Raw genomic sequence first — 23,356 nt, 5'->3', positions numbered from 1 at the left:
ATGGATTTAAAGAAACCAGATCAAAATCACGTTGCTCTTTTGTACACCACAGCCCCAGGTCCGGAGAGAGAACCGACGGAAGAAGAAATAAACAGTGGAAAAAGAGAAAAAAAAAAGTGTAGATTATAGAAAATAACCTTCTTTTTCTCTCTTTTTTCTTTCTTCTTATTAAATATGACGTCTAGTGCACCGACGAGTATACCAACTGAACAATACATAAAAAAAACATGCGAACAATGTAAAAGAAGAAGGCGTCCCTGCAACTCTCAGCGACCTTGTACACAATGTGTCGAAGCAAACCAAGACTGTGCCTATAGTGTTGTTCATGATCATTCTCGAAGTGTCTTTTCTACCCATGCAGCTAGACGGCTTAGTTCTGGTTCAGCCTGTGAAACTTGCCGAAGAAGAAAGACAAAATGTGATGGAGGCAGTCCATGTGGGTTCTGTGCGTCCAATAATATCGAATGTGTCAATAATTCCGAAAGAAGACATTTAAAAAACAAGCAACCATCAGTAGAAGCAATGGATAGAATTGAAGATAGACTTCGAAGGATCGAACGGCTGATGACAGCATTTACTCCAAGCCCACTGACTCAATCATCCTCAGAAGGTCATAAGGTCAGGCCACATCGTCATTCTGTTCAAGGTGTAAACTCTGCTCGAGAAAAAAAAGAAATTCAAGATAGACGAGGTAGTGAAAAGATGTATATAAAAGACTAGAACTAATGTACTCATAGGATCTCCTTATTCATCACGATTCGGATCACTCTCTCCGCCACCGTCTTCTACTCCTATATCTATTATGCGACCATCTAATTCACACAGTAGTAGCATTGCACACTCCATGTTAAATCTATCCATTTCACCATCTAATTCTTCTACACTTCTTGCAAGCTCTTCTTCTACACCTTCTTCATCTGGTATCTGGCTAGAATCATCACCTAATGGTAAAAATGAATACTTTAGAGATCATTTACCTAGTCCTCCTGTCTCTTCAAGAAGCGAAAATGAATGGAAGATTTCGACGATACCAAGCGTCATGGGTACAGTGAATATCGATATTTGATTACATTCATACTTATTCGTCAATAGATCAACTATCAAAACGTACCTTTGCTACTACTACAAGTGATTATGCAAGCACTCAATTCCCTATTTATCCACTGACGCCTCCTCCCAGTCAACAAAATAAATAAAAAGTTTTGGCGTACTTACGCGCGTCCTGATTTTATTTTTTTTACGTGACCCTTTTTTTTCGTTATTCTTTCTTTCTTTCAGAAAAAATGAATGATCGCTGTCCTTCATGTAATTCAAAAGAGTTAAGACATGAAGATTGTTTAGCGTAAAGTATATATTTATATACAATTATATCATACGATATAAGCTCACTTTATATACATATATATGTGTATATCAATAGTCAGTGTAATAGTTGCTATTACTCATGGATCTACAAGAAATCAAATGCGATTGAGGACTTTGACATGGACGACTTGTTTGGAAACTTGGACGATATTATACCCGCTAAAAAACAAAAGACAGTTGAAGAGCCAAAGACAGTTGAAGAGAAAAACGAACAGATAAAGCCATCGATACCATCCACAAACAATAAAGACACTACAGAAAAGTCGATAGCAGCAACACAAAGAACAGAATATATACCAAAACAATCTGAAAGAAAGCAGTCAAGTGGTATGTTTTCAGATATGGATGACGATGACGATGAAGAAGACATGGAACCGTCACTGATCATCAAGAGAAAATCGATGAGATCACAAGCTAAAAAGACATATTCTATGCTTGACAATAGTCATAATAACAGTGATGATGACGACGACTATATTGAACAAGAAGGATATAGTGAAGATGAAGATGGAGAATATAAATTTATGGATAACTCCAGTCAATTTGATGAACCCACGGACGAACTTGCCAATTCAGAAGATGAAAAGAATGACTATGAGATCTATGAACGGAAACCAACTTCTGGTGCTTCATTGCAAACGAGTAGGATCAAAAGCAGCACATTAGAAACTAAACAGAGAAAAACTGGAGCCAAGCCGACGAATCGATATAATCCATTTATATTATTTAACAAGGAGATGAGAGCAAAGATCAAAGAGGAGCATCCAGAGTTGGACAATTATGAACTAAGCCGAATCATTGGACAACAATGGAAGGAATTGGATCCAGTAAAAAAGTTTATTGAAAAAGTATAAAGTATAAATATACTCAGTCTTTTAAATTAGGAAAAAAAGCAAGCATATCAGATATTGTCTAAAAGGAAAAGAGAGGATTATAGGAATAAAGCGATTCATTTCGCTAAACGGCCTAAACCACCACCTAATGTTTGGATTGTATACTTTAAAGAACAAGTGCCTATCGTAAGAGCTAATAATCCAAAATTGACAGTGAATGAAGCAAGTACAATTGTGTCAGAGAAATGGAAGTCATTATCAAAAGAAGAAAAAGATGCATATAAGAATAAAGCACAAGCAGCAAGGGATGAGTTCAGAAAAATGTATCCAGAAGAGAATAAGGCGTTCTTTGATCAAGTGTCAAGAAAGGTACAAAGGACAAGATTTAAAAATAAAAACAATAAAAAATAAATTCATTCCCCTTCTTTTTCTTTCTCTCTTTTTTTTTTTTTTTCTTAATGCTCCAAATAAATTACTATAATAGATTTGTATTATTTCTATTATTTCTATTATTTAATTCATCGCAGTCTCAATACCTCGGCTCGATACAGACAAACGTACCTTGGAGAGCTGGTCATGCTTCAAGTAATATAAAAAATAAAGAGAGAAATTATATATCATTTATTTATTTTATTTTATTTTTTTCTTCTATAGGCTTCATTTACCCATATGTCATTGTCTATGGCGGTTCACAAGATTCAACAGCTAATTATAGTACAACTTCTTTATCTGGATCAACTGAACTTTGGGTTTGGGATTCACGAAATGGTTCATGGTACAATCCCAAAGTTCAAGTTCAGAATGGAATAGAAATGCTTCCTCAGATTTACATTCGAGCCACCAACTTACCAAGTCAAGGACAACTCTTAACTTGGGTCAGTAATACAACCACCACCAATGTCTTACAAAAATTAGATATAAATAGTTGGACCTGGAGTTTTCCAACTACAAGTAAGCCCGAACTTGCTCAATACGAGACAGGGTGAAAAGAAAACGATCTTTAATCATCACCTCCTCTTTGTGTATGATGTTTTTTTTTTAGACTTTCAAGCTGCTGCTGCCAAAGTATCTGGATATTCTATGACAACTGTCAACAATACTGTTTATACCTTTGGCGGTCTATCAGTCAATAATAACGGATTTCCAATTATTAATGCCGTACAGAATACTTTATCCTTTATAGACGCGAGCTCATTTCAGGTGTCGACAGGCTCAAATGGTTTAGGTTTAACTGATCATACAATGTGTTATATCAAGAAAATGAACTCACTGATTACCTTTGGTGGTTCAACAACGGGTAATCCAGCAGACGTATCTGATGTAAGCATCATTGGACAGATTTGAAAAAAAAAAAAAAGACATACGACTCATTTTAAAGTAAAAGGCTATCAATATATATAATCTAAGTACTCGAACTTGGAATGTACAGGGATTAGCGACATCTATCACACCCGGCGGAAGAAGACTGCACACAGCCAATTGTTTTGACGATTTCATGATCATCTTTGGCGGAGGATCAACACAGCCCTTTGACTCGGATGTATGGGTATTGAATGCAACCTCATATCCAAACTTATTTTGGGAGCGAAAATCAATAGCTAATACAGTAGATGGTCCTAATCCTAGGATGGGTAATATGATAATGGGTATTCACTATGTAAGATGTTCATTGTTATCTTTGCTGTGTAGGTCATTCAACTGTATTGGATAATGAAAATAAGAAATTATACATTTTTGGTGGATGGGGTGTGACAGCAACGAATGATTCCAATATGTACGTATTGGATGTCAACAACTGGAGCTGGACTAAAGTGAAGACTACAGGCTATCCTAATCTCAACCCGCCTCCTTCAACAAACACCACAATTATACCGCCTTCTCCCACTGCGGGATCTGATAGTCACAGTAAGACAGGAATCATCGCGGGTGCTACGGTAGGTGGTATCGCATTACTTGTCATAGCTGCCTTGGCCTTATTCTTTTTCTTGAGAAAAAGAAAGCGTGAAGAGACTAAGGATATAAACAGTTCTTCTATTCAAGACGAAGATGAACAATTTGTTGTAGACACGACCTCATCAACACCTAAAGAGTACTATTATAACCACACGAACAACGCCACCGGCCGACCGCCTTATCGAATGTCTAAAGCATGGAGCAGTACATCCTTTGCTAGGCATTCCGAGATTGGAGATTACTCAGACAAGGTAGTAACGGGTGTATTAGAAGCCATGAGTGACGACGGCACGATGGCAGCGACACATGGATCTCAACGTAGCGAATCATTTCGACATTCCAAGGTCCTCCTTGTCTCAGATGGTCAGGTACCTAACGAGATCACCGCTCAAAAGCCTAATGAATTTTCGATGGCCATAAGACGTGATCTTCATCAACACAGACTGGTTGATCATCACCGTGCATCATCTTCATCGCAGCCGATGCCAGGAGAAGGGGATGACGAAAACTGGACATTTGCAGACTCATTATCGCCCATACAATACATCAACAATTCATCGCATCAACTAAGTACAGCAACCACATCGACTCAGACATGGGATACAACGGAAGCAAGACGACGTCAACAGATACCACTCACACATCACCAACCATCATCTGTCATCAGCATGCCCGTCATCGCGCAGACTGTGACTCAGCCCCCTGCATCGCCCCCTCCAACAAGCATTGATTCAAAACCATCGACACAGCAAGTGGATATGTATCGTAGGATGAGTCCGTTGGATGTACTGGCGTCTTTAGGCCAAAGCCACGATCCGAACAACACGAATAATAATAGCAGTAGTAGTAATAGTAGCAGCTCCGGAAGTCTACATGAGTCATTTACAATTTTGAAACAATCTACTAAAGGGGTGACGCCGCCATCCACATCGTCATCTATATCGGATCATCACCATTCGCATCCCAAGTTCTTGATGCCCATTCTGCTGATGCTGCCCAAAAGATATCAACTCGACAGCTCTATTCGTCCGATCATTGGCCCGTCTAATGTGATCCTGTTTGTGAACAATATAGAAACGAACCAGCCATTGGCAATCAAGCTGTTTGGTCGTCGAGAAGCGTGGGAGAGGGAGTGTCGCACATTGGTTAAGCTGAAATCACCCTTCATGGTGGATCTATTGGAGGTACTGACGATGCAAGCAAATGAGGATGCGGATCAGGAGGACGATGTCAAGTATGCCATTGTCATGGAACGACTGGATGAGACAATTGTTAACTTTATGCGTAAAACAGACGTACAATCTCGAACCGTTGTCAGAGATGTCCTACAGGCTCTTGCTTGGTGTCACAGTAGAGGCATTGCCTTTTGTGATTTGAAACCTAGCAACGTGATGCATCGTTTTGGAAAAGAGTGGAAGTTGATTGATTTTGAAGCAAGTAGGACGATTGGAGAAGAGTGTGTGGGAGTCATCACGCCTCGTTACTGTGCACCCGAGGTGGCCAAGGCAACGACATACGGATTAGAAGGAGCTAGTGGTGTTGTAGCAACTGCTAGCGTCGATCTATGGTCACTTGGATGTCTTTTATATGAGCTAGAAACAAAGAGAGCGTTATTCCCGAATAATATCAAAGATGAAACCATTCTACATTTCATATCCCATCCTTCACCATCAACGCCCGCGCTCAATAACGGACTCAGGTGGAACGAAGAAAGAGAACTGGACATACCACAGTTAGATAGACTTATACCAAATCAACATACACGTCATGTCATCAAGACACTGCTGAGTAGGGATCCTCTTCAGCGTGGATCTGCTCAACAATGGCTGGTAATGTACTAGTAGATGAATACGATGATGAAACTTATTTTTTATTATATATTATAGCAAGATCCTTATTTCAATTAGAGAGAGTTATGTCAGCTTTACATTACTAAAATCCATTTCAGGATGCTGCTTCTTGAAGTTTTCAAACATTTGCTGCTTCTTTAATGTATCGCTATCTGGTAAACCCATTGCTTTTTGACGTTGGTCAAACTATATAACAAATAATAAATAAATACAAGTACAACAAACAACACTATATATTACCATCATCTTTTCAACCATAGCTCTTGTCTCTCCATCCAAGTCACTCAACTTGGAATTCTCTGGTTGAATCCTTTGTGTGTTGATCTTGGGCGCGCCCTTGACCACATTTTCCCACCACTGCATCTGGTTTACTTTTTCGAGGTGAACGAGTATTTCCTTTTGGTCTTCAATAGTCCATGTGCTATCGTCTACTTTTACTGATTGACACAGCTCACCCTGTCATCATGAGCAATAGGCAATTGTTGTTTTTCGTAGAGCTTACCTCAACAATAGGATCTTGTCCTTTGAGTGCCACTTTGAAATGATTCTTTTTGATATCAACAATGACGTCTCGGCTACGTGTGCCCTTGGGAACCGGAATGGTCACGTCGACATCTTGGAGAGTTTGTTTCCAACTTTATCACATGTTAACTTTGTCCCAAAGGTGCATCTCTTCATGTTTTACCTACGTGTAGGGTAATTCTGCCTGTTCTTTGGCTTCTCTCTCTCTTTCGAGTCTCTCTTGTTCTGTTTCGCGTTCGTCAGGTTTTACGTAATCTTCAGTATCAGACATGACCAAGTTATGAAGAAAAAAAAAAAAGAAGAAAAAAGGCGGATATTAAAAAGCGTTTGTGTGTGCGTGGTTGCATTAGTTATTTTTTCTTTTTTTCTTTTTTCTAGAAGAATCAGCCCCTTCCCTTTCCATTTTTATTTCAATTTCTTTCCAATTCATGTGGAGTAAAATGAGTAGGACCTTGACTGATAGACTCTGATACCTCATCATTACGACCTAATGTCCTATTTTGTTGAGCAGGCGGAGGAGGTATGGCAACCAGAGAGGAAGATCGGACACTTGGTGCCTTGATTTCCTTTTTCTCTGCTATTTCGTCTTGTTTTTCTGATAAAGGCTTCTTTTGCTCTATTGGTACCAAGGGTTCCAATGGAAGAGCATTAAAGTTATGTCGATTGAATCGCATGTCTTCGTCATAGAGTTTTGAATGCTGAAGTGAAGGTGCTGGCTGTGTCAAGTACTCATGTGGCATGGCAGTATCCTCTGCAGGTGCCAATAGATTGTATTCATCGTCACTCAGTCGACGTTCCTTTCTTAACTTCATTCGCTTCTTGGCCAACACGACCGTATCTCCTCCACACATAAACACGTTACGAAGGAACTGAGGGATGTATGCCAAAAAGCCATCAATCAATGCCTCAAAATAACCGTGGTCTGGTTCTTCTATTTGATATTCTCTGGCGTCTAAGCCAAAATAGATTTGCATGAGGATAGCAACGACCGTCATGGTCGTACAAATGATGAGCACGTAGTATCCGTTCTTGATAGCCTCTGCTGTCCAATATGTTCCACTAGGTGATCCTGGTGGTCTGTCATGGATTACGTCAAAATAACTAAGGATGGCCAGTAGGATGTCACCAAAGTAAAAGATGACCATGATCGGTGCTTTGACACACCAAAACATGCCATGAGCTCGAATGTTACCGTCTTTCCACTCGTTATCAAATACTGACAGATAGGTGAATAAAGCCATAAGGATGATGGATAAAGAAGTGAATTGAATGATGGCTAGATAGACATAGGCACCCTTAGGATTAAACTGACCATCACAATAGATGCCCTTGAGTTGTGTGATAATCGAGATGAAAGCAGCAATGATATTCCTAACATAAAATAAATAGGGCTGCTAAATAGGAACAGTAAGGTTATTTTACATTGAACTTACCAAATTGGAAATTGAAGTACGAGTATATCCGTGATCACGCGAAAGTGTAAGCCCCATTTTGATTTACTACAAAGAAATAAGCATGTGTCCATATAGAATAAATGACATTACAGCTTAAAGTTGTATATCCCAAATACTTTTGTTGAAACCGCCTCCTTGATTCCTGCATTTTTTTCTCGATAGGGTTGTAAATAGGCTTGCAGACACATATATAGATTATATACAGCAAAGGATTCAAATAATCTAGCAAAGAATAATATCACTGTCTCATAATCATATTTCAGATAGGACAACCAAGCTAACACAGCGTATGCTGCTGGGTAAGCTATCACTCTGACTTTATGTTTCTGTATTTCAGGTGTACAATAGTGGTGAAGGTGTTCGTTAATTGTATGTGAAGCGATCGTTACTGTAACAAGCACTAGAAAGCCTGAGACTAACCAGCCCCAGACGTGATAGTTACTGCTATAGAATAGATGTCAGTCTTACACTGCACACATAAAAAAAAAAAAGAGGTCCCTACTTTGGATTTAATACAAGCTGCTTCAAGTCAAACTCTGGGTTACTTTATTGTATATAAACAGTTAAAGTCTGAATCATATAGTCACTTTATCTTACAATCCGCTTTCACTTAATCCTCCAAGGGTCGGACAATGCTCTGATGACATGTATATATGGGGCGTAGTTATAGAAAAGGAAACGAAAGAAAAGAAACAAGAAAAGCTTGAAAGAGAGATATAAATTTAAACCAAGGTGTAACATTACACATAAACTAATTTTTGAGGCTTGATTGTTATGTGTCTTATGCGCCCTCAAGCTACTGTATTCATCTCTTTCTTTTTAATAATAAAGGTTTAATTATCCCTCTTTCTTTCTTTTTTTCTTTCTTTCTTTCTTATCCCCCTTTTGGTTTTTTTTAATCAAAAGCTTCCCCCTCCCCTTGATCAATAAATTAATTCGCTGTCACTTTGTTCCTATTTTTCCCTTTTTTTTTTCTTTTCTTTTTTTAATTGATGGCAATGAAAGGATGACAAGTTTGATCAAATCAACAGTATTTTCACCTATGCGAGTATTCTTTAGAGTGTCGACATCAATCCCTAGTATGAAGCACGCTCGAGAAATATTTAGAGTCTTGGGTGAATACGGCGACATGATTGAATATAGATTTATAAGAGTAAGGAATTATAAAAGGTGATTTCATTTGTGTACTCAGCATATTCTCTTAGTGTCCAAGCACATTCAGATATCGACAATATGGATTTGTTGTCTATAGAAATAGTCAAGATGCTTATAAGGCAGTAGAAGAACGGTTTATAAAAGTACCACCCTCTGAGCTATTTGATAAGTCGATAGATATTAAAGTGGAACGATCTACTGTCAACAACAAAATTAAATATAGAAAGGAAGAGAATTAGTAAAGGGAAATATGCACCCTTTTTTAGGTTTCCCTTCTTGTTATTAAAAAAGTAACAAAGAATGATCGTCACTCTATAAAGTTGGGTTTAATTTAGAAGAAAACCATGGTGCTGCATGGTTGGTTGGCCCTCCCCCCTTCCTTTGTCTATAGTATTCCCGAGATAAACTATTTAGGAATAAACGACCTTTGCTTTTTTTTTTATTAAGAGAGCTTCATCTATCTATGTTTGATATAAGGGAAAGAAGATAAAATTGGGACATAACGGGAAGCTGCAGGATGTAAACAAAGCAGCTGTACACACACAGACAAATCGATGAAATGCATGAATAAGCCCTGACAGAGAGTATAACCTTCAGTGCGCTCTCTCTGTTTCTCTCTCCGTCTCTTTTTCTTTCTTTATGCTTTTAGAAAAGACACGTGTTGTTCAAAGTGAGAATAAATATTTACGGCAAAAGGTAAAGGTGTCGTGTTGACAAACCAACTAGTACTCTTCCGAATCATAAGAAAAAAAAAAAAAAAAAAGAGAGAGAGAGATAGATAGAGAGAGAGAGAAAGTTTCTCTTATAGGAAGAGCTATTCTATTCCATTCCAAGCGCACCAAATAAAGGAACAAACCATACTTAATTAAATTGTCTGTTTCAAATTACCTCTATTCGCTACTGTGATTATTATTTTAGGCGTATACGAAATATGAAAGATGGTTTAACTAGAATATAGATAAAACTATAGCTATCTCATATGCTATCAAAAGATAGTCTGCTCCCTCAGTTGCGCTCCATCCCTTTTTTTTGGCCCATCTTCATTTCAACTCTTTGGGGGACACCTTTTAAAAGTCCCCCTTAGAAAAGAGGCTCACAGACGTAAATACTGCACATTTACTTATTTCTTCACAACATAAATAGAAACAAATTCTTCTTTCCCTTTTCTTTTTATTTCCTATTTCTTTTCCTTTTCCCCCTATCTGTCATTGTCTTTCAAGATCAATGCTGGCCTGTGCTCAAGATATCTTTTTCACTTCAGATAGTAACACAATGAATCAAAGCAGTGCTACAGATCCATTCTTAGACAGTCAGCACCATAAGGATACGAAGAGACCTAGAATGAAGCATAGTAGTACAATGCAGCACTTACAACATTTAAAACAAGAACATTCATCAAATAAGCATAAAGAAGAGGTTTGTTTTTATAAAAAATCATGAAAACGCTACTTATGAGCATCATTTTCTAATAAAAGCAACAGGTTTGGCCACCTGATGTTGAAGCAGCGTTTATAGAAGGTATTCCCCCTTAGCTTATCGTAGTTAGTGTATCAATTTTTTTTGACCTATAATTTAGCATTAGAGACAATTCCAAAATTGGGTAGACGAAAAATACTAGTGAATGGAAAGCCCTGTGGTAATATCCCTATCGCTCACACCTTTGCCCCTCCTCACTTTTTTTTTTAAATGTAGGAAGGAACGAACTTATCTCTGATTTCATTTTCCGTAAAACACAAAAAATCAGAACAAGAAAACAAGTATCTTCGCATATTCAAGTACTTAAAAATACTCGTAAAAACGATCCTCACTGTAAAGTGTGAATTCAATCCATTCCTTTTTTCTTCTAATCGATATAATAGTTATGAGACTACTCACAGATTCAGTGGATGTCGATGAAGGATTTGCTACGATACAGCAACCAGTGCGCCAGCACCAACGAAAGCCAAGAATGTCCACCTCAACCTCTCGTCGCAGTCAATTGAACAATGCTCAAAAGGCAAAATCCTCACGGCCAGGTGGTTCCATGAGTTCAGACGACTCATCTGTGTCTTCCACACCATCACCTGCAGATTATGTGTTTGACATGGTTTACCAGGATCAACAGAATTCGCTTACGTCCATGCTTGATCTAAAGGACCCGTTTTTTGAACCCTTTTTTAATTCCCTTATTTCATCTTCCACAACGGCTGAAGCAAATGAGGATAACAGCAGCAGCAGCAATATGCCTCTTTTCGACAACAGTCTCTTTTCTCTACAAGATTTTTCAAGCATCTCCACAACTGATGTCTTGCAGCAATTATTTCCCTTGACGAGTTCCACTTCAGAATCTGGACCTACTGTTGTAGACTTGCTTGAGCAGCAAAATTCAATTAATGATTTCTTGACCAGTCAAAAGCAGCAGCAGCAGCAACAACAGCAACCACAAAAGAAATCATTGAAAAAATCAGGCATTAGAAAATACAACAAGAAACAGAAAAATAACAGTTTAAAAACATCACTTAGTCATCCTAATCTCAATCTATTTCAGTCTGTCAATTCATTAGCCACCTCTTCGCTTTCTATGCCTGGGATTGGCATCAACGCGCTTGATCAAGCCGCTGCGTCCACATGGATCGATCCTTCTATCTACCCATTATGGCCAAACTATATATGCTTATATTTAGAATACTCATTACCTTATGATACTTCAGTAAAGTCTTCACGCTATCTATAGTACAAGAAAACTAACGAGTCATTGTAGAGCACCATGCCACATACCTTAGCAGCGATTCCCGAATGTATACCTTCCTATATATCTTCCATTGACAGCTCTTCTGTAGCAAAGGAAAAATGCCCTCCTATTTCAGAACTCACGCTCAGTCCGGCCCTGACGATCCTAGCTGCAAAAGTAAGCCGAATAGACTATAGATTTCTTTGTATTAAATGGTTCATAGGTTAAGCTTAATTTAGGTATAAGCACATCAGATTTTTTCTTCAACAATACATCCTTCTTTGAGACCAGGGATCGTCGCACGATTGAATGCACAACAACGATTTACTCATTTGGCAACGTTGTATTGGAGTCAAAGGAAGTTCAACAAGCTCTGTGGTTAAATGAAGCAAAATACATGTACAGTTTCTCCTACGTTAACCAATTCTTTGATGCATTTATGAAAGGCATCCGCTCCTTACAGTCCTGGGAAGAAGTAGACATTGCTATAAACAATCTCTGTGTGGTTCAGGTAATAAACTGGAACAATAAATTACAACATGCAACTCACACTTTCAAAAAGGTCTATGAAGACGTTGAAACAAAACTAACTCAATCCACAACATCAACAACTTCTCTCGTTTCTCAAGAATTATCAACATCTACATCTGCCGATGTGGCTCTATCAGCCGCAACAGAGGAGCTCATACTGACAGATAATCCAAACACAAGTACTACGTCTGGAACAAATACTGAGAACAATAACATCACTTTACCAGATATTGCTGCTCCTTTACTTGTCATGGTATATGAGTTTGAACGTGGTCAAGGCACCATTGACATTTCGCTAGTCGATACGTCTGCACCTCCCGCCAACTTGAGTGGGAAATAAATTATGCCTCCTTCCTCTCTTTCTTTCTCTCTCTCTTTTTTATGATATATTTATTTGTAATACTGACGGATCCGTTCATCCTTTAAAACAAAATAAACGTTTATGTAAATACTTTTTACAAAAATATAACGTCATTCTATGTCATTTTATAATCAACAAAGATAATCCTACGAACTGGAGGGGTGGTTATCAGCATTATAAGAATGTGAGTCAGTTTATATAAACTAAAGGGGGGGGGAGGATACAGTAGGTGCTATTTAAAAAAGAACCGCCCCTTCTTCTTCTTTTTCTTTTGATGAAAAACCTTTATCCTTTTGATAGCCAGTTCAATACCTTATTTAGCTTGGTGCACATATAAAGCTATTAAAGTGCTTTCAGGAATTTACATCGATGCTATTATATAAAGTTTGATATGAATCACTTTACGTAACTGAATCACATATTCTTTAAGTCACTGATATTGATAGCTTGGTTCGTGTCATTCCTTTAAGATATCAAGATAAAACTACATTCAATTTATTATTATAAAAACGCGCGGGGAGAGAATGGGAGTTTTATGTCCTATACATAAAATGCTTGTTTTCTACATCAGTGAGGTCTTCAAGTTCATCAGGTAGGGCAATGTTATCTGAATTTGGATCCAGGTTCCTCTTTTTGTTTTCTTTGACATATATATATCGAACATAGCCATATAATATAATACAAAGTGCATTAGCTGCAGCATAACCAGAGAGACCAGAAATGTATCTAGGAGCCTCCTTTTGAACGAGCATAAGAGGACCAATGAAGTTGCCGAATGTATAGAAAACAATATTACAGCTGGTGTAAAAGATCTTTTTGGTGTATCCTGACACATTGCTCGATATTGAGGTCTGAAGCAAAATATAGGCTGGATTACAAGCCCAGCTGAGATAAAGCCCTATAAGTTTAACACCCCCGCCAGGAATAGCCGCCAGACAGATAACACCAGCCATAGAGATAGTGCACGCCACCATGGCTACATAGATGACCTCGTTGTACCGTCTACTAATTGTAATTAAACAGGCCACCAAGATAATAGAAACCGCACCGCCAGGAATATTAAGAAGAACAGAATTTCCAGAAGAAAATCCTAAATCTGAGATAATGAGCGCACTGAACGTAACCAATGCGCCATTCTGCAAATTGACAAGTAGAGAAATTAAGCAGTAGCAGTATAGGCGAGGTTCTAGCAACGCCTCTTTGATATGGCTGTAGTTGATATGAAAGGTTCGAACAACGGCGTTATCTCGTATACGTTCCTCCACAATTGTGCATTCTTCACCTGACAAGCGGAACCATCGGGAATAAGGTGTGTCTGGTAAGAAAAAGAAAAAGATGAATCCAGCGAGAGCAGTAAGACTACCAAAAATAATCATGTTCCATTTCCAGGGCGATATATCTCCTACTGTAGGCATATACCCTATAGCATAACCAAGAACACTGCCCAGGATGCCTGCAAGTCCATTGCTCATAAACATCACTCCAAACCATAGTACTTGCTCAGATCGTCTGTAAAATGTGGATATTAGTAGGAACATGCTGGGGTATGTGATGGCTTCAAAGAAACCGAGTAGAAATCTCAGCGCTGCCAACTGGCTAAAGTTTTTGGCTAGTGAAGTGCAGGCTAAACATGCTCCCCAGAGAATAAGAACGGTGCCAACGTAGTGTGCTGTGGGTAGTCTCTGGAGTAAGTAACTGTTGATAGGTTGCATGCAAAGATAGCCCAAGTAGAAGATGGATCCAAGCCAGCTGAATTGTGATCGGTCTATGTGGGTATCTTGGAAAAGACTATACACGCCGGCTACAGTAAGGGTGGACTTGTCAACAAACTGGATGATTGCAATGAGTGTATTTTTCATTAAAGAAAAATATCAATGATTTTACCTGAATAAAGATGATAAAGACGACAAATGGCATGAATGTGTAATTAATCTTTTTAACTAGTTTTCTCTCTGCTGGTGATTTGGTAAATTCGTGTTGTCGATTTCGCTCTTTGGTCACAAAGCTTGAAGCATGGCTATTTTTTTCCACATCTTCAATATTTGACGTACACACCTTTTCTTGTTCCATTTCTGCCCAATATTTTTGCATTAAGGACACAAAAACTGTCTTGCTATTTATACTCAAATCGGGGAACTGAAGTAACACAGTTGAACTCTCTCTCCGTGTGTGAATCTACAAAACTTTACTTTTTGTCCATTATGAAAAATTAGACTACATATATATATCAAGGGGACGAGATCATACATTATAGAAACCTTCTTTTATTTACTATATACTGAATGTGCTTTAGAAAGAGAGTATCCTAAACTACAATTTCAATACACAAGAACATTACCATAGCGGTCTATTATATCTATAAACTGAGTTTACCAAAACGGCAAAAAGTCGCCTTGTCATTTCGCAATCGTTGTCACCGTTTTAATTTATTTTATAAAATTTCCCATCATCTGTAAATGTAAATATCTACACTTAAAGCTAAAACAAAGAATAGAAGCGGTTATAGACTATTTCAAGCTTTCATTCTCAGTTGTAAAACTGCTTCTTGTAACTTAAATAGACGCGTGCGCTAAAAAAGGGATATCTATTAGTCATGATCGAAACCATGGACAGATCACTATATTCTTTATTTCACCAAGGCTATCATTCGGGTTAAAAACGACACCTTGAGAAAAAATAAAGTCAACATATGACTAATAGTTAATCTATCTTTTTCCCCCTGTCTATCGAAACTTTGGACTATCATTGTATGGATATCATTGGTTGCGTTAACCCATAAATATGCAAAAGATAACTATGTATGGTGCTACACAAGATAATGTATCATCAAATGGAAATACTTGAAGGAATGATATGAAAGACCACTTCTCTCATATATTCCAATGTGTTGCTTTCTCTAAAATCTTGTAATGTATTAATGATATAAATATCGATTGCCCATGGTTCACATCAGTAAGACCATTTTAACAGCAAGTCCTTCGTTTTACTTTTAAGCTAGAATTTGCCGCTATAAAGCGCATATTCTTTATCGCTTATCACAAGGCCATTGCTATCGTCTTTTTTTTTTTAAAAAAAAAATTAAAGTAGATATAAACAAATCTACTTGACTTGACTGCAGTCCATGTTGGTAAACTCCATTACTTTATGGTCTTTATAATGCAATGACAGAGATGGAGAAGGGAGTAGATGAATATACATGATACTCTAGGTGTGTGACATATGGTTTAAAGAGATAAGTTATTTGATTAATCGATATAGAAATTGAGGAAGCCACAAGTATAACATTTGATCCTTTTAAGGAATGAATCGTTGCTACTAGATCTGCTGGATACAATGGCATGTAATGCACCTGGATTGATGAAATGAATATAGGATAGAAAATATGACATAAAGTCACAATAAAAAGCACGGTCGACAGTATATTACTAATTACAAAGGTAGACCTAAAGTTCAACCTTATATGTATTGTATAATCAAATGAAAGGAAAGCTTCATAGTCTTATAAGATGTTGGAACATATGAGAATCATGTAATAAAATATTATTTTTTAATAGTTTTTTTTTCTTAGAGGGTAATATCCGACAAGAAGCGGCCCCGTGCCATAGTCAAACGTCAGGACTGGCCATGATATGACGCTTTACTCATAGCACTCTACTTTCTGATAATTCAGCCAAAGATATCGTCCCGCAGGATAATGAACCGAGGCTCATCTGACCAAATGATGCCTTTCCACTAACACATTGTCTCTTATGATCTTTAGCCCATCAACACCTCTTGCGCATACGAACGCTTAAGGACAAAAACTTATGGGATCCAAAAGCCCTTTCTTTATCAAGCAGTCTTTCATAGTATTCAGGGAGATCTAAAGATTTGCCCAAAGGAGGTAAGCGAAAGGCTCCCTTTGAGTTTCGCTTTACACTGAGAACAAGAGTAGTTTTGTTTAGTCTGTTACAGCTTTCAAGTTGAGAAGAAACTTTTTTGCACTTCTTAATAATACTCTTCATAATCCACTGAGGAAAACAAACAAGTCCTTAATCTTGCCGTAGCCACACTGGCGGCTTCTTTCAAAGGATGATAGCACTTTGCACATGTTAGGAACATTGCTTTGATAATTTTTAAAAGACATGTTAGATTTCCTATAAAATATAATAAAAAGTAGAGAAAGAAAAATATATGCTTCTTACGTCTTTTTTATTCCCTTTTTTGTGTAAAATCATTTATTGGAAGGGTGCATTATTCATGTCAAATTTTTACTCTTGTAGGAATTAATATTTTCGAAATCTCTTTTCAAACAATGGATTGTGTATTAAATACGGCATGAAATAAACGTGAGTTCATTCATTCAAGCTGATTTCCCATCCATTTGAAAGACTAAATCACGAGAAATGAAATGGAATATGGGCTTTGGTAAAAAAAAAAAAAAAACGTAAACTCTCTTTTTGTAACGGAGTGCTTGTATTTTTTTTTTTTTTTTTTTTTTTTTGCCTTAACAACATCATTGACGCCAAGCCATTGTTGTACTAAATTAAAGATTGTTTTTATAGACTATGTAAATTATACGGTGGAAAAGTACTTATTGTAATATAAGCTACAAAATGTTCCTAGAGTATGCCTACTTAAGGCTGATATGGCTGCTGTATCTGATGAGCATTCCTGCAGCTCTACCCTTTTCATAGCATGATGCTCAATTGAATGTTCCAGCTGATTGGGCTTTCTCGTTAGTTACAAATGTTAGACACCACTTGGTTTCTCGGGAGTTATAGCTCTGGTTGGCGTACTATTAGTAGATTTTGTGCAAAGATGCTGACGTTTGAATTGTTGAGCGAAATTGATTCCATCTTCCGTGTGCTAATGAAGTCTTTTTCTGGACTTCACTGAGCAATCTTTTTCGTGCTTGAGAATTTTTGTGAACTGGCTGGCCATAGCATCACATAATGGTTTGGTGCGTCGGGTCAAATTGGTACTCGCGTCTTTGCCAAAGGAACAAATATTCAAGGCTGTCTTGTAGATATCCTGGATAGTCAGGTCGTCGTACAGTAAACTCTCGATTATGGAATACCTATCGGGAGCACGAATGGCATTCCATAATCAGGGATATTCCGTAATAAAGCTTATACGTCAACAATCCAGGTGGAGGTCCTTCAAAAACGATATTTCAATATCGCGGATATTCCGTATTGCTGTATTCCGTAATCGAGAGTCTACTATATTCATCAAGCGTCATTACGTTCTTCTCTTGAAGGATAAGAACATATGCAAATGCAGTCATCGGATCAATCGGTGAGCTGTCAATGTGTTTGGCAATGGAACCCGCAGTGTATACTTGAACTTGCTTCGTCCATGGCTGGCAAGAATACGTGTAAAATGGATTGCTGTCCGATTTGTCAAATGCAAAATTACGAAACTCCTTTCTCAAGAAACCATCAATGCTGATCATTACTAACAAAGGCAATACCTTGACATCATCAAAGACGTTCAAGCAGTACCGAATGGCCCGAGCGACAAATGCATGAATCTCGCAATAAATTCTGGGAAACACTACATGCACCAGAAGCTAGACTTAGACTTAGACTAATTCTACGGGCGCTATCTCCACCCATTACCTATAATGCTTTCCAACAAAACCTTTGAACGCGTGGTGCCACACTAAACACGACTTTATAAAGTCGCCATCTTGTTTTGTTTCTTTTCAAGAAATAAAAAAGAAATGTTGTAATTTATTAATTTATTCTAATTTTATGTTGTCAGTTGATAAAAAAAGACTACATAAGATAGATTTGTATCTGCACTATTTAGCCTATTTTCTAGTGCACGTAGTGTTGACCATAAAAAAAATACGGGTTTACGGCACAAATCACTTTTTGCCCCAAGCAAGCGCCATCATTCCATCCATGTGAAGCGGCACTCAAGCTTCTCATTCATTAGAAAGACTAAATCATGAGAAACAAAACGGAATACGGTCTTTGGTAAAAAACACGTTTTCTTTCATTGGTTTAAGTGATATGACGCACGAGTTCTCTTTTTGTAACGGAGTTTCATCTTACGCCCACATATATTCGCATTCATACACACGCTATTATTCTTTTTACATCTACATAATTAACAATAAGCAAAAATGGTGAATAACTATTATTAAATGTTTATCTTCTCTTTTCATTCTAACATGTTCCTATTAAGGATGTTGAATACGATGTTATTGTCTTGGGCACCGGTTTAACCGAATGCATCTTGTCTGGTCTTTTATCTGTTGATGGAAAGAAGGTACTTCATATGGACCGCAATGACTATTATGGTGCTGAATCAGCATCATTGAACTTGACTCAAGTAAGATGATACACAATTAAACATTTTACAAAATATTGACTATTTATAAGTTTTACAGTAAATTTAGACCTGGGGAAAGTGTGCCAGACCATCTCGGTCGTGATCGTGATTGGAACATTGACTTGATTCCTAAATTTATGATGGCCAATGGTGAAATCGTTCGTTTCTTGACTCATACAGATGTTACTCGCTACTTGGAATTCAAGCAAATCGCGGGTTCTTATGTTTACAGTGGCAAGAAGGTTAGCAAGGTTCCTGCTAACGCCAGTGAAGCTCTTTCTTCTCCTCTTATGGGCATTCTTGAAAAGCGTCGTATGAGAAGCTTTATGCTCTGGGTTGAGGCTTACAAGGATGAAGACCCCAAGACTCACCAAAACATCGATATCAACACAATGACCATGACTGACGTGTATAACAAGTTTGGCTTGGCAAAGGGTACTCAAGAATTCATTGGTCATGCTATGGCTCTTCATCTTGACGACACTTACCTCACGAATCCTGCACGTGATACAGTTGAAAGGGTTAGACTGTATGCTGCTTCTGTGCTTCGATATGGCAAGAGTCCTTATATTTATCCCCTGTATGGTCTTGGTGATCTGCCTCAAGCATTTGCAAGGTAAATATATATATATATATATATAGTTTCTATTATATGGGGATACTTATCAGTATGACATAGACTCTCAGCTGTCTACGGTGGTACATATATGCTGGACAAGGATGTTAAAGAATTGGTTTATAATGAAAATGGACAAGTCGTTGGTGTAAAGGCTGGCGATGAAGTTGTTCATGCTAAAATGGTCATTTGTGACCCTTCCTATGCACCTTCTAAAGTCAGAAAGGTTGGATCTGTCGTTAGAGCCATCTGTCTTTTGACTCATCCTATTCCAAATACCAATGACAGTGACTCTTGCCAGATTGTTATTCCTCAAAACCAAATTGGACGTAAACACGATATCTATGTTGCTTGTGTTAGTGATGCTCATATGGTCTGTCCAAAGGGTTACTACTTGGCTATTGTATCCACCATTGTGGAAACAAACAATCCTGCTGAAGAAATCAACGAAGGCTTAAAGTTATTAGGACCTATTCAAGACAAGTAAGTGTTGAATGCTTAAATGATAATATGAAACTAAGAAATATTATAGGTTTGTTCATGTATCTCCTTTGGAAGAACCCATTGAAGATGGCACCAAGGATAACGTCTATATCTCACGCTCTTATGATGCTACTTCACACTTTGAGACAGTCTGTGATGACGTTCATGATATCTGGCGTCGTATTACTGGTGGTCCTTTAGTCTTGAAGAAGAGAGAAGCTGATGATGTTAATGCTGCTTAAATAAACGTGTGACTTTTATCTTGAAAAATGTTTATCACTTTTTTTGGTTCTTTCACTTTTTTTTTCTCCTTCTTTTTTTAAAACGCAATAAAAAGTACATGGTAGCTTTAAACGATAATTGGCTTGATCATCTTGTGAAGCATCCTATCTTCCAATTGGAAGAAAAAGATATACAACGCGTAGAATACAGCAAAATGAAGCACAGCACTACAAACAATGATGTCACCGACTTCATTCTTCAACACCACACTCGTGTAATGACTATGCGCGATAATGATTTGTTTGTTGCTGTTGATTCACATATCAGAGTACTCAACTTGGTGGAATTCAAAGATGCCTGGATCGCAGCAACAAAGAAAGCAATTGAAAGTAATGCTGAATTATCAAGCAACTGGTTTAGCTCTGTTCCTTTCAAGGTAAAAAAAAAAAAATAAATAAATAAACAAGTGAATTCATATTTCGATAGTTATTGGACACGCCAGAGATCAACTTTACGATTGTCTCTTTAGCTTCTAATACGAATGGTCGTCTTTTATCAGTTACAGGCGAATCTTCTTTAGTCATTGTTTGTTTACCGCGCCACAGTTTCAGCGCCATCAGTTTGACCAAGCAAAAGGTGGATTGTCGTACTTTGACGGTTGGAAGAAAGTATTACAAGAAGAATCAAGCAGAGATTCTTAAAGTCGAGTGGCACCCTCTAAGTGAGACACATACTCACATTGTTGCACTCAGTTCTGATAACATCTTGAGGTAAATCATCAAGTAGGTTTGTTTATTTGTAACTAATAGATAACTTTTTTTTTTTATAAATAGAATATTTGATGCCAGTGCTGATATTGATGAGCCTGAGCAAACTTTTGATTTATCACCTGTCGAAAAGAGTCCATCGAGATCAGCCACTCCTGGCAGAGGATTTACCTTTGAAGATGATGATGTGAATGGATATGAAGATGCTGTTACTTTTTCATTAGGCGGCAAAAGTCACGAACAGAGCGGTTGGGAACCCTTTTCGATCTTTTATGCTCTGCGTAGTGGTCATATGTATGCCCTTTGCCCTGTGGTTCCATTTAGAAGGTAAAGATGATACAATGTATATAGCTTTAGAATGAAAAGATAACACATTTATTTGACTAGTATCATTCACAAGAAGCACTTGGATAATCTGACGAGCCTAACTGAGGCTAAATATCAAAAGGCTAAATCGGACGACTCAAAAGATCGCCAGTTGATGTCACTTCTTTTCAAGCTTCAAAGACAATGGTTAAAACATCTTTCTGACTCATCCAAAGTTGGTCGTAAGACAAACTTGTTGAATAGCGACATGATCAGTGTTGTCAGCAATGACATGTCTATCAAGTTTGACGTTAAGCGTCAAGGTCCATTCTTAGTGAATCAAGAGAATGCCGTTTCCACTAGTGCTCAGGTGACAGATATTCTTTATATTTATGATAAGCCAGTCTCTATCCTCGCTTTAGCCTTGTCAAATAGTCAAGTCAAGAACCACGTTTTGCTTAGTGAGATTGATCCTCAATGGCAAATTCCTACAGCAAATACCAAAGAAGAATGGCACAAGGAATTGGGAACTTTATTGGCTGATCGTGATTTCTTACCCAAAGCTATGCTCTATGAATCATTTGATCTCAAAACCAAGAGCTTACCTCCTACTGACTCCTTACGACTTCTCAGTGACCCAATTTATCCAGATACATACTACATCTATCACACTGGAGGCGTAACTGCCATTGGAATGAGTAAATGGTTAGAAGCATACAAGAATATGCTTAAAAAGATAGAGGATGAACAAGACTACGCTCTGACTGCTCTCAAGCGTCTATTGAGCGAAAAGACACAATCAGACGTCCGATATTTGATCAACACTGCACCCTTTTCAAATGCGTTTACACCTATTATTGGATTATTTGTTATTGTCGATCTCTACCTTTCATACACGCTCGTTGCAGTGACAGACGAGTATAAACTAGTTTACAGAGACCTAAATATGCGCAGCGATCCTGAACAAGACAAGGCTTACCAGGCTGCCACTAAAAATCAGCTTAAATATATTGCCAGTACAGATAACAGTCCTGCCTATGAACCTCTACTGCCCTTGCCTATTTTTGAAAAGCCAAAACAACTTGACAACCTGCCTACACAATCCAAGATTGCTATTCCCAAAGCTTTAGCTGATTCTAAGGAGATCGTGATCAATGAAGAGACACTTCGATTCTTTAGTAAATCCGCAGAACAAGTGCGTCGCGAAACACGCGATATTCGCAAAGCAGCTGCAAAGATAGAAGAAAGGTAACGGATAAAACAAGGCAAGATAAAAATAAAAATAAATACTAATGTACTTGATACAGAATAACGCTACAGCAAAAGGAGTTTGAGAAACAAGTGGAAACTGTAAGAGAATTAAATAGTCGACTTGAAAAATATTGTTCTCCTCAGTCAAAGAAGGCTCAAAAGCAAGCAATAGAAGAGATATCTCAACGTCACCAAAGACTAAGATTACGCATGGATGAACAATTACGACAGATCATTAATCAATGTCAACCTGGTTTATCAAATGAAGAAAACAAATGGATTGAAAAATTACAGGAACTTTCTGGCAAGATATCAGGAGTCTCTGGATACGCGTCTCGTATTGAACTGGTAAAGAAAAACGAGAGAAAATAGAATAAGGACTTATTTTTTTTTTAGCTGAAGAAACAATTGGATCAATTAAAGACACAAACAAAGAAGGAACAAAAATTCAATCCTACAAACATGTCTAATGATCAACTCAAGAATCTTTTGGATGTACTCAGAGGACAGTAAGTAGCATCCATTGTGAAGCGATATACGTCATTAACACATTGTTATGTAGATCCAAGTCTATTGATGAGGCTAAAACCAGAGTTGAAAACATGGAAAGTAAAATCATGACAACAGCTTCTTCATAAGTCATTTTTTAAAAA

At 37.7% G+C, this 23,356-nt stretch overlaps 11 protein-coding genes across 11 annotated transcripts; 7 read left to right on the top strand and 4 right to left on the bottom strand.

Moving 5' to 3' along the window:
- Positions 1–144: 144 nt before the first annotated feature.
- Positions 145–1,246, top strand: RHIMIDRAFT_292809 (uncharacterized protein). The gene is made up of 3 exons (XM_023613928.1): positions 145–691; positions 738–1,043; positions 1,093–1,246. The coding sequence occupies exons 1-3, from the start codon at positions 175–177 to the stop codon at positions 1,194–1,196; spliced, it is 927 nt and encodes a 308-aa protein (XP_023464922.1). The 5' UTR covers positions 145–174; the 3' UTR covers positions 1,197–1,246.
- A 1-nt stretch (position 1,247) lies between these two features.
- On the top strand, positions 1,248–2,633 carry RHIMIDRAFT_257089 (uncharacterized protein). The gene is made up of 3 exons (XM_023611248.1): positions 1,248–1,342; positions 1,421–2,192; positions 2,250–2,633. The coding sequence occupies exons 1-3, from the start codon at positions 1,284–1,286 to the stop codon at positions 2,607–2,609; spliced, it is 1,191 nt and encodes a 396-aa protein (XP_023464921.1). The 5' UTR covers positions 1,248–1,283; the 3' UTR covers positions 2,610–2,633.
- A 1,203-nt stretch (positions 2,634–3,836) lies between these two features.
- RHIMIDRAFT_21458 (kinase-like protein) lies at positions 3,837–6,460 on the top strand. The gene is made up of 3 exons (XM_023607270.1): positions 3,837–4,132; positions 4,189–5,980; positions 6,038–6,460. Exons 2-3 carry the CDS (start codon positions 4,337–4,339, stop codon positions 6,056–6,058), a joined length of 1,665 nt encoding a protein of 554 aa, XP_023464920.1. The 5' UTR covers positions 3,837–4,132; positions 4,189–4,336; the 3' UTR covers positions 6,059–6,460.
- On the bottom strand, positions 6,065–6,794 carry RHIMIDRAFT_204323 (CS-domain-containing protein; the record flags this gene model as incomplete). Its single annotated transcript, XM_023606750.1, has 4 exons — positions 6,065–6,187; positions 6,242–6,457; positions 6,504–6,636; positions 6,691–6,794. 4 exons carry the CDS (start codon positions 6,792–6,794, stop codon positions 6,065–6,067), a joined length of 576 nt encoding a protein of 191 aa, XP_023464919.1.
- A 139-nt stretch (positions 6,795–6,933) lies between these two features.
- RHIMIDRAFT_244434 (uncharacterized protein) lies at positions 6,934–8,013 on the bottom strand (the record flags this gene model as incomplete). Its single annotated transcript, XM_023610073.1, has 2 exons — positions 6,934–7,917; positions 7,957–8,013. The coding sequence occupies 2 exons, from the start codon at positions 8,011–8,013 to the stop codon at positions 6,934–6,936; spliced, it is 1,041 nt and encodes a 346-aa protein (XP_023464918.1).
- RHIMIDRAFT_257081 (uncharacterized protein) lies at positions 7,648–8,853 on the bottom strand. The gene is made up of 4 exons (XM_023611247.1): positions 8,575–8,853; positions 8,480–8,521; positions 7,957–8,421; positions 7,648–7,894 (listed from the first exon to the last, which is right to left on the bottom strand). The coding sequence occupies exons 1-3, from the start codon at positions 8,622–8,624 to the stop codon at positions 8,064–8,066; spliced, it is 450 nt and encodes a 149-aa protein (XP_023464917.1). The 5' UTR covers positions 8,625–8,853; the 3' UTR covers positions 7,648–7,894; positions 7,957–8,063.
- Positions 8,831–9,695, top strand: RHIMIDRAFT_257080 (uncharacterized protein). Its single transcript, XM_023611246.1, has 2 exons — positions 8,831–9,130; positions 9,183–9,695. The coding sequence occupies exons 1-2, from the start codon at positions 8,984–8,986 to the stop codon at positions 9,369–9,371; spliced, it is 336 nt and encodes a 111-aa protein (XP_023464916.1). The 5' UTR covers positions 8,831–8,983; the 3' UTR covers positions 9,372–9,695.
- Positions 9,696–10,129: 434 nt separating this feature from the next.
- On the top strand, positions 10,130–12,726 carry RHIMIDRAFT_292805 (TEA-domain-containing protein). The gene is made up of 8 exons (XM_023613927.1): positions 10,130–10,548; positions 10,608–10,650; positions 10,709–10,768; positions 10,825–10,941; positions 10,992–11,821; positions 11,873–12,019; positions 12,066–12,353; positions 12,405–12,726. The coding sequence occupies exons 1-8, from the start codon at positions 10,357–10,359 to the stop codon at positions 12,711–12,713; spliced, it is 1,986 nt and encodes a 661-aa protein (XP_023464915.1). The 5' UTR covers positions 10,130–10,356; the 3' UTR covers positions 12,714–12,726.
- A 520-nt stretch (positions 12,727–13,246) lies between these two features.
- On the bottom strand, positions 13,247–14,593 carry RHIMIDRAFT_297830 (MFS general substrate transporter; the record flags this gene model as incomplete). The annotated part of the gene is made up of 1 exon (XM_023614287.1): positions 13,247–14,593. One exon carries the CDS (start codon positions 14,591–14,593, stop codon positions 13,268–13,270), a length of 1,326 nt encoding a protein of 441 aa, XP_023464914.1. The 3' UTR covers positions 13,247–13,267.
- Positions 14,594–18,832: 4,239 nt separating this feature from the next.
- On the top strand, positions 18,833–20,424 carry RHIMIDRAFT_21329 (rab GTPase activator). Its single transcript, XM_023607244.1, has 5 exons — positions 18,833–18,852; positions 18,912–19,058; positions 19,109–19,674; positions 19,738–20,157; positions 20,207–20,424. Exons 1-5 carry the CDS (start codon positions 18,850–18,852, stop codon positions 20,397–20,399), a joined length of 1,329 nt encoding a protein of 442 aa, XP_023464913.1. The 5' UTR covers positions 18,833–18,849; the 3' UTR covers positions 20,400–20,424.
- A 169-nt stretch (positions 20,425–20,593) lies between these two features.
- RHIMIDRAFT_244430 (uncharacterized protein) lies at positions 20,594–23,341 on the top strand (the record flags this gene model as incomplete). Its single annotated transcript, XM_023610072.1, has 7 exons — positions 20,594–20,815; positions 20,866–21,149; positions 21,213–21,473; positions 21,534–22,700; positions 22,760–23,051; positions 23,100–23,212; positions 23,266–23,341. 7 exons carry the CDS (start codon positions 20,594–20,596, stop codon positions 23,339–23,341), a joined length of 2,415 nt encoding a protein of 804 aa, XP_023464912.1.
- Positions 23,342–23,356: the final 15 nt, after the last annotated feature.

The sequence above is a fragment of the Rhizopus microsporus genome (genome assembly GCF_002708625.1).
Source record: "Rhizopus microsporus ATCC 52813 unplaced genomic scaffold scaffold_11, whole genome shotgun sequence".
Classification (NCBI taxonomy): domain Eukaryota; kingdom Fungi; phylum Mucoromycota; class Mucoromycetes; order Mucorales; family Rhizopodaceae; genus Rhizopus; species Rhizopus microsporus.
The sequence above is the reverse complement of the archived record's forward strand: the minus strand, read 5'-3'. Positions and strand labels throughout refer to the sequence as shown.